General features: G+C 36.2%; 1 protein-coding gene across 1 annotated transcript in view; it reads left to right on the forward strand.

The window, feature by feature from the left end:
* Window positions 1-369: 369 nt before the first annotated feature.
* The window catches only part of Lonrf1 (LON peptidase N-terminal domain and ring finger 1), a 31,079-nt gene continuing 15,248 nt past the window's right edge, over window positions 370-16,200 (forward strand). The window contains exons 1-7 of the mRNA XM_013024107.1: window positions 370-393; window positions 781-880; window positions 9,436-9,554; window positions 11,274-11,396; window positions 13,653-13,802; window positions 14,220-14,457; window positions 14,560-14,656. Of these exons, the coding sequence (XP_012879561.1) occupies window positions 370-393; window positions 781-880; window positions 9,436-9,554; window positions 11,274-11,396; window positions 13,653-13,802; window positions 14,220-14,457; window positions 14,560-14,656 (851 nt within the window). The remainder of the gene's footprint in view (window positions 394-780; window positions 881-9,435; window positions 9,555-11,273; window positions 11,397-13,652; window positions 13,803-14,219; window positions 14,458-14,559; window positions 14,657-16,200) is intronic.

The raw sequence follows: 16,200 nt of genomic DNA on the forward strand, positions 1-16,200 counted from the left end.
GATGGGGGTAATGCTAAATGATGGAGCACTTGCCTAGCATACATACACAAAGCCGTGGGTTCGATTGTCTGTGCTGCAGAAACAAACCAACCCTACAGTTATTGGCAAAAGAGTCATAAATTTATTTGTACAATTATTAGCCCGTTTGCAGTAGACATTTGAAATGTGTTTATATAATTGTACAATTGTAGTTATTGAAGATGTCATTGATAATGAAAAGATCTCACTGTTAATTTCTTCCTACATTTCTTGTGGGGAAGAAAAAAACCAATACTATTAAATAGAAAAAAATCTGGTCTACAGTTAGCCCACATAGATCCAAACTTATCCCTGCTAATAGAAAAGGAAAGCTAGAAAACCTTTGCCAAAATGAGGAGTTTCCCATTGGATTACGTAAGTTTCTGTTGCATTAAAATATATTTAGATAACATTTAATCCATTGATCCTTTGGCATTAACTCTCAGATGTTTCATAAAGTTATGAAATACTTTTTGGTATCCAAGGATATTATGTAAAAGTTTTTTCTGCATTGAATCTTTATCCTGTAGTCTGTTGAAATAATCCCACTATGTAATGCTGGCTTTTTGTTCTTAATGAAGTTTTACACTGCTTACCTTGCATATTCACCTTATTCTGCCAAAGAACACAACGGAACAGTATAATTTACAGTTAGAATTGTTTGGAAAAGAATGTCCTAGAGAGACTGTTTTTGTCTTCAACATTAGTAATCAACTGTTCCCCAGTGCTTTTGCATTCTTTTGAGTCATTTCATCCCCTCAGAGAATCCTGCTGGGTACTGTTAAGTTGAAGGAAACTGAGGCAACTAGAGATACAGATGCTGAGTGCAGTGAAAGCTCTGCGAACCTCGAGCAGAATCTGGGTATGAATCCCAGTATAGTCCTCCACTATCTTTGACCTTGGGCATGTTACCTAACTGCTGTGTGGTGGATTCCTTATCGGAAAAGTGAGCATAGCCTCTGCTTTTATGTTGCTTGTAATGAGGCAGAAAAGTAAAGCGATTCTAAAGGCGCCTCCTTCAGAATAAGTTCCCAGAAAATACTAAAATATTTTAAAATGTGGTCTACCTTGAAAATGACTTAGCTGAAATTGTCCTCTAACCTTATGATTTAAGTCCTCTATTTCTACTGAAGATTTCTCTAAAGGTTACATCTTCATTCTAGTTCACACATGTTAGTGGTAACATGTTGGCTTAGGTTAATAAAGTGTAAGTACTGCAGTTACAGTTACACAAAGACGAAGGTGTAACACAATCGTCCACATGTGTAATCCCAGATACTTGCTGGCCACTTGCTGGGAGAATAAGAGGGTCTTAGTTTGACGTCAGCCTAGCAAAGAGACCTCATCTCAATCAGTAATCAGATATGTGTGTCTGTGATCTCAGCTGTGGGTGAGGCACTGGTTAGGAGGGTTAAATCAGACCAGGCTCCCCAAAATAAAGCAATAACCGTCTGGGAGCTTGGCTCAGTTGGTAGAGTGCTTAGCAAGTGCAAGGCCCTGAATTCAAACCTCAGTAATTAAAAAAAAATTTTTTTTTAAGGACAATCATAGGAACCATAGGTAAATGGAATATTGAATACCTTTAAGGAGAATATGATGGGTTTTAATATCTTTAGCAACTGAACTAGGTTAAGATGACATTTGGATTTAATTAATAACCGATCTATGTCCATACTGTGCAAAGGACTTCAAACATTGGCCATTGATGCATTGTAGTTGACAAAATGTTTTCACTTCTATCATCCTAATTGATCCTTACAAAAGTTTGTGTGGAACAGAAAGGCAAGAATCAGTATTCCTAATTCACAGATTGAGAAATGGTTGACTTTCTAAATAATCAAGTTAAAGCTAAAAGAAAATAGGTATGTGGTTATCACTTCTGGGATAGATTTTTTTAAAATATCACACATTTTTACTATATAGTTAACAAATACATGAATACCTATATAACAGCCAGGGCAAGTTCTAGAACTACAGAAGTGAGCAAAATAAGATCTCTTGACAGTTTTTTTTATTTTCTTTTATAACAATTTGATACTTTAAAATCTCCAAAGATTAATTAACTTTTAACTGAGTATATGTAGCATATTACTGATTCATTTCCTTAACTTATAAGGCACTTAAATGATCCTTGCAGTGCTTCAAGTTTACTAAAAAGACTAGCTTTAGTAGCACATGCTTACTGATGTATGGAAAACACTGGGCCATATAACTGGTCTTATGAAGTGTCGGGTTTTAAATAAGTTCCAGCATTTTTTTTCCATCAGATAATGCCAAATACACCAAAACTTAGAGTTTGGTTATTTGTATATTAATCTTTTGTTTATTGAGAAATATTCAAGTAAAAATTTAGGTAATTAGATAAATTTGTCTATTTTTCAAAATTAGAGTTATATTTTATTATAAAAGATGAATGAGCTCAGAGAACTCCAAAATGTAAGACAAAAGCTTCTATTCAGTTTTTGGCTCTTTTTTTTTTTTTTTTGCTTTTGCTTTCCCTTTGAATCCTTGTAGTGTGTGGTATGTTTTTCGGTTTCTACTAATCCTAAAAAATATTCCTCATCTAGGTCAAAATTTATGCAGGTAAATGATGGAGTAGTCCATGCTCTGCCTTGCACACTGCTATGTTGTTATAAACAGCTGCTCTTACTGACTGGGCCTTTATGTGCCAGGATGTGTGTTTACTCTTTTGTTCCCATAGCTGTAAGATATATTTTATAGATGAAGAGACTGAGTTGCAGAGTTAAATAAACTGCTCCAAGCAGGATGTGTGTGTTCTGAACCCAAATATTTTAACTCAGAGTTTCAAATCTTCATCACTATGCCAAACTATCATTCTTTTACATTATTAATGAATCATTAATAGTATCAATAACATGAAATAAACATCTTTCACCTTAACTGATGATCCAAGTTCTGTACTGAACTAAAGTGAGAGGAGCCAAGCAATGATACTGTGGTTGGCTATGCAGAATTTTGCTATTTTGATTTATAAGTTACAAGCACACTCAGAAGATAAACAGTATTCATAGGTATTTTATGTGTATACACAATCTAAATCCTAATAGTCATGTCATCGATAGGGATGCATTCTTCAAAACATCAAAAGACTTTCACTACTGTGGTATAGCCTACAAGACATGGCTGTATTATAGTATGTTGGGATTAGCATCAGACATGGTTTCTCAATGACATCGTGCAATGCACTACTATCTAGATTTTTTTCCATGATTGTATAATGTTGAAAGAAATGCATGTTAAGATAGTTTTTAATTTTTTTTCTACTAAACAGAAAAATAGTTGAAGTGTACTATCAAGTTTTTATAAAAGGAAAAAACAAAATATATTGAAAACTATATAACTTCATTTTTAAGTTCTACAGAAAATAGGTAAAAAGATATATGGATAAATATTATTCTTTTTAACAGAAATTAGAATTGCAGAATAAGGTCTTTTTAAGTAGCTTATGCATACAGGAAAATATTCTGTAGCCTTTAAAAGTCATGTGAACTTAGGCACTGGTGGCTCATGCATGTAATCCTACCTACTCTGGAAGCTGATATCTGAGGATCAAGATTTGAAGCCAGCCAGGGTAGGAAGGTCCATTAGAAGTGAAGCTGTGGCTCAAGTGATAGTCTTGAGTGAAAATGCTCAAGGACTGAACCACACACACAAATCACATGAATTTAATTTTTAATTACTTGGAGAATAAAACAAGTTATAAGTAGTAGATATAGCTATATTTTATAAAATTTCTCATAATGTACTCTATACATCCCTGAAAAAAAGGGTACAAGTTGTATATACAATGTAATCTATACATCCCTGAAAAAAAGGGTACAGGTTGTATACTGCTAAATGGATTTTATGAAAGGCCATTGGTTTGGACTAACTTCCTGAACTGTGTGCCCTGGCAACCAAACCAACTCAGAATAGAGTAACTTGTGCTAAGTACCAAATAATAACATTGGATTAAGTGGTTAGCTTTCCAAAAATGATTCTTGTCAATCTGACTCAGCATCCTAAACAAATACCCTGTTTTAACTCTGTCAGGAAAGTAATATGTAACAGTGTGCTTTTCATCCCCTATCTTTCCTCTGCCATTTTTTTAAATCTGTGAAGCCAAACTGCTTAGTTCTTCAGAACACTTAATGCCTTTTGTAGAATTACATGTTGCTTGCCAAGAATTGCAAATAAAAGCCAATTGAATCTTTAATTTTTTTTCACAGTAACAACACTGGTGTTTGTGTGTGTGTGTGTGTGTGTGTAAAAAGTGCATTTTTTTCCCCAGAAACTATGTAGCCTAGGCTGACTTACTTATGATTCTCTTTAGCCTCCTATGGGGATTGTAGGTATGTGCCATTATACCTGGTTTCACTTTTTTATTTATTTTTTTAAGGCCTGAACTCTGGGCCTGGGCGCTGTCCCTTAGCTCTTCAGCTCAAGGCTAGCGCTCTACCACTTGAGCCACAGCACCACTTCCGGCTTTTTTCTTTTTGCTTATGTGGTGCTGGGGAATCGAACCCAGGGCCTCAGGCATGCAAGGCAAGCGCTCTACCACTGAGCCACCTTCCTAGCCCCTGGTTTCACTTTTATGAGTAAATATTTTAGAATTTTGCAGTCTTGACACAATTTCTTAAAGATGAGCTAAAGTATCAACTTTTAAGACTCATATTACTCAAGACATGGTCTTCTAAATTGACTGGCCCAAAGATGGAAAACCATCACTAGAAATCTAGTTCCAGCCCATGAAATCCCCTGCACATCAAGACTACTTTCTTTTCTTGCCCAATGAGTTAGAGAATAGAACTGGCCTAAGAGAAGATGTAATGGAAGCATGAATGATGAGCTTATAGAGTTCAGATTTTAATGTTTTCCATGCTTCAGAGAACATTTTTAGAGCCAGTATCTGAAGGCACAAGCATAAGAATAGAAGATTTAAAAAACTACTCTGAAATGCTCAGTGTCTACTGTGAAGAAATAGTCACAATTTAAGCAGGCATTGCCTTCTCTATACAAGCCTGTTCTGAGTACTGAGTACTCATGAATTTAGTTTCTTGAACAACCTTGTGGGATAGACAAGTATGAGCACAGTGTAGAGGTAAACATAAAAATGCTGAAGTTTGGGCTGGGAAAGTGGCTCAGTGGTAGAGCGCTTGCCTTGCATGCCTGAGGCCCTGGGTTCGATTCCTCAGCACCACATAAGCAAAAAAAAAAAAGCCAGAAGTGGCGCTGTGATTCAAGTAGTAGAGCGCTAGCCTTGAGCTGAAAGGCTGAGGGACAGTGCTCAGATCCAGAATTCAGGCCCACAATCGGACTCCCCCCCAAAAAAAATGCTGAAGCTTGAATTTTGAATTCACCTTGAATTTTGAATCTACCACTTAACTAGCTAATCCTGAGCAAGTTGCTTGGACTGTCAGTGCTCAATTTCCTTATCCATGAAAATGTGAACGATGCTGGTTGTACATAGGAAGGCTGTAAATCATTTAGAACAGTATCTTGATATTTCTTAAATTTGCTAAGAACTCCCCCCCTTTTATAAATAAGGAAATGCCTAGATGATTTATTGTCTTTCTCACCTTCAGTTAGTGGAGAACCTAGAAATTGAAACCAGGTAGTTTGATTTTTAAGGCTCAGGCAATCCACCCTTAAGATGTGTCAAGAGGGAGGCAAAGGAAAGTATTTTGGGGAGATGGGTGAGCTGAATCTTGTTGGATAGAAGAGCCCATGCACTGGGCAAGGAACCATGAGGGCTGTGAGCAAGGAAGGAGACATGGTATCAGTGTTAGTGAGACTTGAAGTGGGAGGTTCATAATGATAAGGAAGTAAGACTACAGAGAGAGACAGGAACCAGACATGAAGGAACTTTCTGTTCTTCAGATATCTTTCTGGTGGATGGTGACCACGTAAGTAGACTGGAGGCAGGAGAAAGCAAGCTATTGTAGTACACCAAAGAGATTCTGGGAGTTGGTTAGAAAGATGAAGTCAATTTGAAAAATACCATAGTAGGTGAAACACAAAGTTAATTATTTGGGAAGTCAGCTGTGTCGAATAGAGAATATAGTGGAATACTTTTGTGTTTATGGGGGAAGGGAGGGATGGAAAACATGCTGAATTTAGGAAAGTATAAGCAGGCAGTTGGAAATTTGAGGACTCTGAGAAATTAAGACAAGATAAAAAGGAGAAAATGATGGAAAGGGTGACTGTACATAGGTGCACTGCATGCATGAATCAACATGCTCAGTTGAAACCTCTGTACGTTAAAGATAATTTTTAAAAAGACTGAAATAAAGATTGGGTTTTCCATCCTGACAGGAAACTAGACCTATCATTGGTCCTGGTAGAAAGGAAACAAGACTACAGATAATGATTTGGAATGAGACTATAAAGTTAAATTGTTTTCCTCTATACAGTTGACACAACTATGCCATCTTTGTATTTGTCAGCAAATTCCAAGTGTGTGAGGTACCAGGCACTTGCTAGGCACTGTAGGTACCTATCGTAGTGAACAGTGAACCTGTTGTGTTGGGGTGTGAAATGATTTGTTCACTCCAGTGTCCTCAAGAACAGATAGTGAATGTTTGCTCATTCATACTTGAGCTAATGATGCTGCCAATGTGGATTGCTGGTTTTAGTTTACTTTCTTGAAAGTTCACAGGAAGGGCAACTATTATGATTATTCAAAACACCTCAATTGATGTATTAGCACTTTTTTAGAATAAGGATTCAAAGTAAATAAATTGGATAGGCCTAATCTTTTCAAAAAGTGATGAAGTGTGAACTTTTTTTCCCTAGTAGAATTGCTCAGAGTAATTATTCCATTTACATTTGAAATTTTCAACAAGCATACCTATGAAGAGTTGAGCAAGAAATCTGGTTCTCTGTTTCTTTCTTCTTAGAGAAACCTCTTTCCTTTCTTCAGTAATGCACAGACTTTTAGGATGCTCTTTGGGAGTGTTTCAGTAGTTTGAATGGTCTGTGTAAAGAGGAAACACTTTGGTCAGAGTGGAAAAGAACATTTTTTTGATTGACACATAGTTATACATATTTTAGGGTAACACTGAAACTGTGATACATGTATACATTTGTAATGATTGAATCAGGATAATTAGCATCTATTTCATAGTTTATCAGATGTTTTTCAAAGATAACTCCCAGGTCATCTTCAATACTGCTCTAAAGAACCTGTGTAAAGATTAAGTAGGAAAGGGGGCTGGGAAGGTGGCTCAGTGGTAGAGCGCTTGCCTTGCATGCCTGAAGCCCTGGGTTCAATTCCTCAGCACCACATAAGCAAAAAGAAAAAAAGCTGGAAGTGGTGCTGTGGCTCAAGTGGTAGAGCGCTAGTCTTGAGATGAAGAGATGAGGGACAGCGCCCAGGCCAAGAGTTCAGGCCCCATGACTGGACCCCTCCAAAAAGATTAAGTAGGAAAGGCAGTCAGGAGGGTAATTTTTTTTTTTTTGGTTGGTTGTGGGGTTTGAATTCTGGGTCTGGGTGCTCTTCAGCTCTTCAGATCAAGGCTAGCACTCTACCACTTGAGCCACAGCACCACTTCCTGTTTTGTGGTGGTTTATTGGAGATAAGAGTCACATGGACTTTCCTGACCAGGCTGTCTTTGAACTGTGATCCTCATATCTCAGCCTCCTGAGTAGCTAGGATTATAGGCTTGAACCAGCAGCGCCGGGCTGAAGGGTAAATTTTAACTTGCATTGAGACAAGGGTAGAGAAAACTTGATGGAAAAGAAATCTGAACTAAAAGGAGGGAAGAGGTGACATTGATCAAAAGGAAATGTACCCATTACCTGGCTTATAACCCCTCTGTATATCACCTTCACAATAAAAACAAATGAAATGTAAACTAAAGAAGCCCAGTAAGGGGTTCAAATAAAATATGCTGCTTGTTTCCATAATATATTCCTTGGAGGAACTAGATACTGCAAATAAGGGAAACCATGGGACCTATGTTTCTTTGGGCCTGTGAGCCAGGAGTTTTTGATGCTGGAGTTTTTACTGCCCATTCTTAGACTGTCTTGGCATTCTGTTTTCTGATTGCCAGTTGTAAGTGATGGGGTGTTTTGGTCACATAGAAGTTTCTAGTTTTTTAGTAAAATGTGATAGTTTTGAAAACTTACAGGTTCAAAATTTATTCTATAAACTTAAGTAAGTCTTAAATTCTTAAAAGTCATTGAAGTTTGAAATTTTAATTTCTGTACATTTTTGTCAGAGATGAGGATTTAATTATTGCTTTATGAAACAAAAGGCAATATTCTAGGCATGCCTTTGTATAAAGAATATTCTTGGGAAGTATTAACATTATTCTTTAAAATTTTTCAGGCTTCAGTTAAAGATTTGCATCCTTTGGGCTGGGAAGGTGGCTCAGTGGTAGAGCGCTTGCCTTGAGCTGAATAGCTGAGGGACAGCGCCCAGGCCCAGAGTTTAGGCCCCATGACCGGACCCCCCAATCCCCCCCCAAAAAAAGATTTGCATCCTTGTGGTAACTGATGACTAAAGATCAGTAGACTAAGTATATTAAATTCCTCATGCCATTGAACAGTAATTTGGTTTCTCAAGTACAGGTGTAGAGGATGGCGAAATAAATAATAAAGCATTTTTTCCAAGACATTTAAGGGACAAACATTAAAAATTTGATCTCTTGAAGCTGATTCTCAGTTAGGTACCAGTGACCCATACCTGTAATCCTCACTACTCAAGAGACTGAGAGCTGAGGATTGCACTTTGAAGCCATCTAGGTCAGAAAGCCTGAGACCCTTCCAATTAACCACTAAAAAGCTGGAAGTGGCTCAAGTGGTAGAGTGCCAGCCTGGAGTGAAAAGCCAAGGGATAGTGTCCTGAGTTCAAGTCCCAGTACTGGTACCTCCTCCCTCCCCCCAAAAAAAGCTGATTCTGATCAACCCTTTTCCTGAAGGATCATCAGACCCTGTGACTGTGGGACTGTATTCACAGTAGGGCTCATTTTTGTAAAGGAAGATTTAGACATTAAGGTATAAAAAGCAGCTCTTCTAAACATGTAAGACATATAATCAAAAAAGTTATATCTACTCTTTCTGTAAAAAAATACTTTCTTAGAAGTAGTTACACATGTATTTTTCAGTATTTGCTGCTGTTTGGCAGTATACTGAGGGTTTTTAACATCAAGACCTTGGCTCTTACGAGGTAAGTATTCCATACTTGAGCCATGGGTCTAGCCATCGGTAGTCTCTAAAATATTCCTAGGCTTTGACAACACTTCAAAGCATGATATGACATGAAAATGAGCTGTGCCTACAGTTGGTTTATAAACTCTAGTTTGGTAGTTATTGACTGGAAGCACAAGTCATTTCTTAAAGTAATATGATAGTATTTTGTGGATTATATAATCTTTCTAAAATAACTGTATCCTTCTAAAATATTTATTTCAGAGCCCAATGACCTGACTCTAAAAATTTACAGAGCAGAATCCTATGCTGGCCTCCAGGAGTTTAAGGCAGCCATAGAAGACTTAAATGGGGTTCTCTTTCAACTTCCAAATTGGCCTGAGGTAAAATTACTATTGTACATTTGCATAAATTTTAAAGTATCAACGAGGAGCACTTCTGTTATGCTTATTAATTTTAGCAAAATTGTTGTTGGCTCCGAATAATAATAATCTAGAAATCTAGGTTCAAAATTTGGAGTAAATTATAGTATCTGAAAAAGTATTCAATTATATAAAAACCTTTGTTTCATATCTAAAGAACATTCATGCAACAGGAAAAACAATGGTTTTTTTTGTTTTTTGTTTTTTTTTTTTGTCGGTCGTGGGGCTTGAACTCTGGGCTTGGGCGCTGTCCCTGTGCTTTTCAGCTCAAGGTGAGCGCTCTACCGCTTGAGTCACAGTGCCACTTCCGGTTTTCTAGTGGTTTATTGGAAATAAGAGTCTCATGGACTTTCCAGCCTGGGCTGGCTTTGAACTGTGATCCTCAGATCTCAGCCTCCTGAGTAGCTAGGATTACAGGTGTGAGCCACTGGCACCCAGCTTAGGAAAAACAATGTTACACCAATTTTTCCAAGGAAGTACAGCTAGTGAGCAACAATTGCTTTCCCCTTCTCCCTCATTTAACCTGTTATATTAAAATAAGTACATGCAAAAACTTAAAAAAATAAGAATATAGCTTGTTATGAGGATGGATAGACTCAAATTGAAGATTTTGTTAAATGGAAAGAGCTTAGGTCCTTGAGTCTGGGAAAATTGAATTCAATGACAATGGAGTGATTAGACAATGAACAGACAAATGAGGTCATCTTACACATAGGGTTTTTATGATTGGTTAATACAAAGCAAATATATATTATAAATAAAAGTGCATTGGTTGTATGAATAGCTGTAAGACTGCTTAAAAGAAAGGAACCCTCTGGACTTGACTGAAGTAAATATGGAAACATGATTTTCTTTTTTTTGTACAATTACATGGGCAAGATAATGAGTACATTTCTTATCAAGCATTGTAGCCTCCTCCTTTGTTTCCCCTTCCCATTAAGGACTTGTACATCTCATTTTTGCAATGGGTCCACTTGTATCTCTATTGGAAACATGATTTTCTTCAGTCACTTTAATATCTAAAATTGACTAGCACAGTGCTTAAGCCCTTTTTAATGTTATTTAATACTGATAATTGTATGGCTTGTAAAACCACCTTATTCTAATTACATAAGCAAGACACTTTTAAAGCTTACCAGTTAACACTTTGGATAGACCATCCTGCAAAAGGAACTTTTTGATTTATCAATGGTAACTTGTGTCAGAAAATTTGACCTTAATTTTGAAGGAGGAAAAACACAAAATAGGATTTGTGAGAAGGGACACGTCTCTGAATACTTCTTAAGAAGTATTAGAGGCAAAAATATGTTTTTTAGTATCATGGAGAACATTTGCCATATTGCCCTGATTCTAAGATGAATTTCTGTTCACACATAGTGTGTTTTTTTTTAAATCTTAATGCATCTTAAAGTAAGGAAATTTTATGTAGCATTTCCTCTTTCTCCTCAAATAGCACTTTGTAAATAAATAATCTTTGAATCAATAATTTCTCAAAATTGAGGGAACACGTATTACTGTTTTTGACAACTTCTGGCATCAATTTTGCATTAGTACTTTGGCTTTTTCAAAGTCATATAATTTCAGAACCATGTTTCCAAACAAACTTTGTTCTTTCCCTTGATTGTGATTTTCGTTAAAAGCAGTTCTGTAAGTAAAGGTTTTTATATGTTTTTGTTGAAGGTCTACTTCAGGAAAGGGAAAATACTCCAGGATGCTGGCTTTTTAGGTGATGCCTTACAACTCTTTCTTCAGTGCTTAGCCCTTGATGAAGATTTTGCACCTGCAAAGCTACAAGTGGAAAAGGTAATCGGTTTACCAATAGTTCAAGGCAGGACTAAGACAACATTTTTTTAAAAAATGAAACTTGGAATAAGAATGTAAGAAGTAAATAAGCTTTAATTAAAGAGCAAGTAGGTTTTAGTTTGATTCATGTGTTTACTGCATTCTTAATGAAACCAGAACATTTCATTCAGACATACTAATGCACTATCTTTGCTTAGTTAATTTAGATTAACCCTGATATAGGTTGAATCTCAGAAATCTGAAATGCTCAAAAAATCCAAGACTATTTGAGTGTGACATCTTTCCATAAGTGGAAAATTTCATACCTGACTCATGTGAATGCATCTATCTATCTATCTATCTATCTATCTATCTATCTATCTATCTATCTATCTATCTATCTATCTATCTATCTATCTGGTATATGTGAAACACAAAGGAGTTTTTATTTAGACTTGGATGCTATCTCATTATATGTATGTATATACTGCAAAAATTTTCAAAACACTTCTGGTCCCAAGTATTTTTTCTCCAGGTATTTAGAAAAATGTTGGGATGTGGTTTATTTAATCAGACTCAGACTGATGATCACTAATTAAACATGGTGGTCACAATGTTCACACTCTGGGCTCTCTATTGATCTGCTTTTTGCTTTTTACTTCATGACTAAATTTTGCTTACTTTCCATAGTAGTCAATGTTATTACCCCATTCAGCTTCTGTTGCCTTATTTTTCTCAGTACTCTAGATATCCTATCAGTAGTTTTATTCTGTGAGGTGCTAGTAGTTGTTAATTAAAAAGGCAGAGATGAAGGGAATGCGTAGGAAGAGAGGAGAGTTGCCTGATGAAATTACTTCAGAGGAAATACTGTGTTACATCAGATTTATTTAGAATTTTTCATATGCCATCATGAAAAAATAACATTGTAGTTCTAGTTACATTTATTCACTGAACATCTGGAAAGAGTAGGAAATATACTTTTATATGCTGAATGGATGGATCAACTTTGTGTATTTGAGAAGTATAGTTGAGAAATAACCTCCATATTTCAATTTTAAAAGATGCTCTACTATATATATATATATATATATTATATATATATATATATATAAAGTATATTTGGAAAAAAAGAAAATCAGCCAGGCACTGTGGCTCACACCTGTAATCCTAGCTACTTAGGAGTCTGAGATCTGAGGATCACAATTCAAAGCCAGCCAAGACAGAAAAGTCTGTGAGACTCTTACCTCCAATAAAAGCCAAGAAGTTGGCAGTGTGGCTCAGGTGATAAGAGTGCTAGCCTTGAGCAAAAAGAAGCTCAGAGACAGTGCCTAGGCTCAGAATTTAAGCTCCAGTACAGGAAAACACACACACACACACCAGCCTCACCTTCATTTTCATTAACCTTTTCTGTTACTATGAGAGTTTTAAATTTATTCATTATTGTAAACACCCAGAAAATTTGACTCTCCAGCGTTTTAAGGGCTCCCAGTTTAACTCCCATTTGTTGGAGAGTAGCTACCATTTGTTGCTTAAAACCAGGTGCGAGGCAATAGGTACTACCCACACAGGTTACTTGTTCAATGAGAAGTTTCGTGTAAATATAATACAAGGAATTTTAGAAGTTTGTAAAGTCCAAGTTCTTAAGTTTCATGTAAATATTCCCAAACTCCAAGCCCAACCTGAAAGTATACACTAATATATGAATTATTTTGACAGTAAGGGCTTACTAATATTCAGAAGTAAATACTCCTCTTAAGCTTTCTTTCTTCATAATCCTATGTTAAAAACTAGCTTTTACTTTGTATACTTGGTCTCAGGTACTCTATGCTTCCTTTCATTCTTTTTTTTTTTTTTGTCGGTCATGGGACTTGAACTCAGGGCCTAGGTACTGTCCTTCAGCTCTTCAGCTTAAGGCTAGCACTCTACCGCTGAGCCACAGTGCTACTTCCAGCTTTTTCTGCTTATGTAGTACTGAGGAATCGAACCCAGGGCCTCATGCATGCTAGCCAAGCACTCTACCACTGAGCCACCTTCCAAGCCCTCTATGTTTCCTATCAAAGTTTGGAATCCCTCTTTTTCTAGAAGTGATAGGTTTCTGTTGAAGCAAACTTCAATGGGTATAAGGCTTTTTACTATACTATATTAACCTGTTTATTTCTTGTTTATGAAAAAATGCCTGCTTTAGACTTCCTGAAAATTCTTAATTATTAAGTAAAATTATATCACTATTCTTAACCTGATATTATTTGTGTCCTATTATTTTTATATTTCTTACAGATTTTATGTGATTTATTATTACCTGAAAACTTAAAAGAAGGCCTGAAAGAATCTTCCTGGAGTTCTTTATCATGGATTAAAAACAGACCTCCTAATTTTTCTTCAGTAATTCAAGCATCTCACTCTCCTAGTGATATTAGTTTAAAACAGGTAAGCTCTTTTGTTTTTCTATAAATGAAGATGTTTATTCTCCTAGTTTCAAGCAATAGAAGCTATTTAAGCTCTTCTTGTCTAGTTGTCTTAATAGGATTTTGTCTGTAGTGGAACTTTCTCTCTTGGGTTGGAGGGGGGTTTGACTAGGATTTGGCCTCAGGGTCTCACACTCTCAGCTCTTTCCTGCATAGCTGGCTCCTTACTACTTGGCCATACTTCCACTTCTATAACGAACTTCGTATGTATTACCCATTAATTACAATTTTAGATCACTTAGCTGCCATAAAAATTTCATTCTCTTAGAATATGTAAATTATTTTATTTATTATAGTTCATTCTGTGTGTACATGGCTGTACTTTCATGAATGAAGGATAGTAAAGAAATAATTATATTTTCTCATTGTGTTTGTATAGAATGAAGAACCAGAGGATCCTTCAGAGACTGTCAAAGGAAGCTTAAATCGTACTCAGTCCGTACAGGCTATAAATTTAACAGAAATGCCTGTTAGAGGGGATGGTTTAAAAAGGGTGTCCTCAGAACCTTTACTTTCTGCCCAGGAAAAAGGTGTGCTACTGAAAAGGAAGTTGTCTCTCTTAGAACAGGATGTGATAATAAATGAAGATGGAAAAAATAAGCTCAAAAAACAAGGAGGTAAAAATTTTCACTTAAATTTCCATTACTTAAACTTAATTATTTGAAATGGCCTTTAAACTCTTTCCTAAAAAAGCTAACTCATTCTGTTTATTTGAATAGAAGCTCCCAATGAAGTCTGTATGTTTGCATTAGCTTATAGTGACATCCCTGAAGAATTAATAGATGCCTCAGATTTTGAGTGCTCTCTCTGCATGAGGTAAGTGTATACCCTTTCCTAGAAGAATTGTATATTAATGTAAATATAGTACAGTGTTGATGAAAGTAATGATAGACAATATAAAGTAACAATACTGGAATAAATATCAGAAGATAAGAGCTTTAGTTCTAGGCTTAACCATTAATGCCTTGGGCAAATAATTGAGTCTCTGAGCCTCCATTTTCCTTGTTTAGAAAGTGGTGTCCGTATTTGCATAGTCTCTTGGGGAATTAAGAACATACAATGGCTTAAGTATAAAAAGAATCCAGGAAGTTGTAAGGACCTATGAAATGAATAGATGCTATTATTGAAACTTGGATAGATGCAGGATTTTAGACTTAGATAATAATTCTAATTACAAATTTTACATGCACATGAATGACTATCTTGTTTGCATTTTAAATTAACTATGAAATCTTTTTAAAGTAACTTTAGAAAAGTATTCTGTTATGCAGAATTACCTTTGATGCTTTTACTGGAATTTTGATCAGAGTCTCAATTCTTGTATCTCTGCAAGAGTTATGAAAGTTAGATAAGAAAAATAGTGAAAGCAGTGCCAATGTTTATTAAGAAAAGTAGGATTACATTACACATGTGTGAGAGAGTACAGGTTAAGGAATACCCAACTTCTCAGAGGCCCAGCCTTTATATTGGTATAAGAGAAAACTTGGGATTTCCTCCTCTTCTCTGCTTCTTAGTACATTTCTTCTCCTTTAATTGACATTTCCCTTATTAGATAACAAATTATTCTGTGTATGCCATTACCCACCACCCCTAAGAAAAGCCCATAAGGCTTTTGGATAGAGGATAGGTGGATATCTGCAATTACAAGATTAAAATGACATGCTAATGACCCAAAGGTAACCAAAAGTTTTTGGTCACTCCAGCCGATTTGAGCTAAGGCCTGATAGTGGCAGCCTTTCCATTCTGTTTTATATGGAAATTTTGTATAGCTGCTTCTTGTATGTAGGCATGTACCAGTCACTACCTGTACTTCCAGTATACTTCGTTGGTTTATCTTCTATGTCTACTATCACTACAAAGCAATTCTAAAAGAGTAAATATTCTAAACTCTAAAAGAGCATTTACATGAAGTGGTAGAATTAAAGCTTCATGAAGAGTCTGCAGGTTTGGTTCTGGGTACACTAGGCTAGAAGAAACTCACTATATTCCTGAGCAATTCTTTTAATTTTGAGCCTGGGTTTCTTAGTGAAATGAGATTAGACCAAACAAATTCTAAAGTACCTATAAATGTAATACTATTTCTTTTTTTTATTTTATTTTATTTTATTTTATTTTAGGTCCAGTCGTGGGGCCTGAACTCTGGGCTGGGCGCTGTCCCTCAGCTCTTCAGCTCAAGGCTAGCACTCTACCGCTGAGCCACAGTGCTACTTCCAGCTTTTTCTGCTTATGTGGTGCTGAGGAATCTTCCAAGGGCCTCATGTATGCAAGGCTAGCACTCTACCGCTGAGCCACAGTGCTACTTCCAGCTTTTTCTGCTTATGTAGTACTGAGGAATCGAACCCAGGGCCTCATGCATGCTA

The sequence above is a fragment of the Dipodomys ordii genome, unplaced genomic scaffold (assembly GCF_000151885.1).
Source record: "Dipodomys ordii isolate 6190 unplaced genomic scaffold, Dord_2.0 Scaffold4, whole genome shotgun sequence".
NCBI classification, from domain to species: Eukaryota; Metazoa; Chordata; class Mammalia; order Rodentia; family Heteromyidae; genus Dipodomys; species Dipodomys ordii.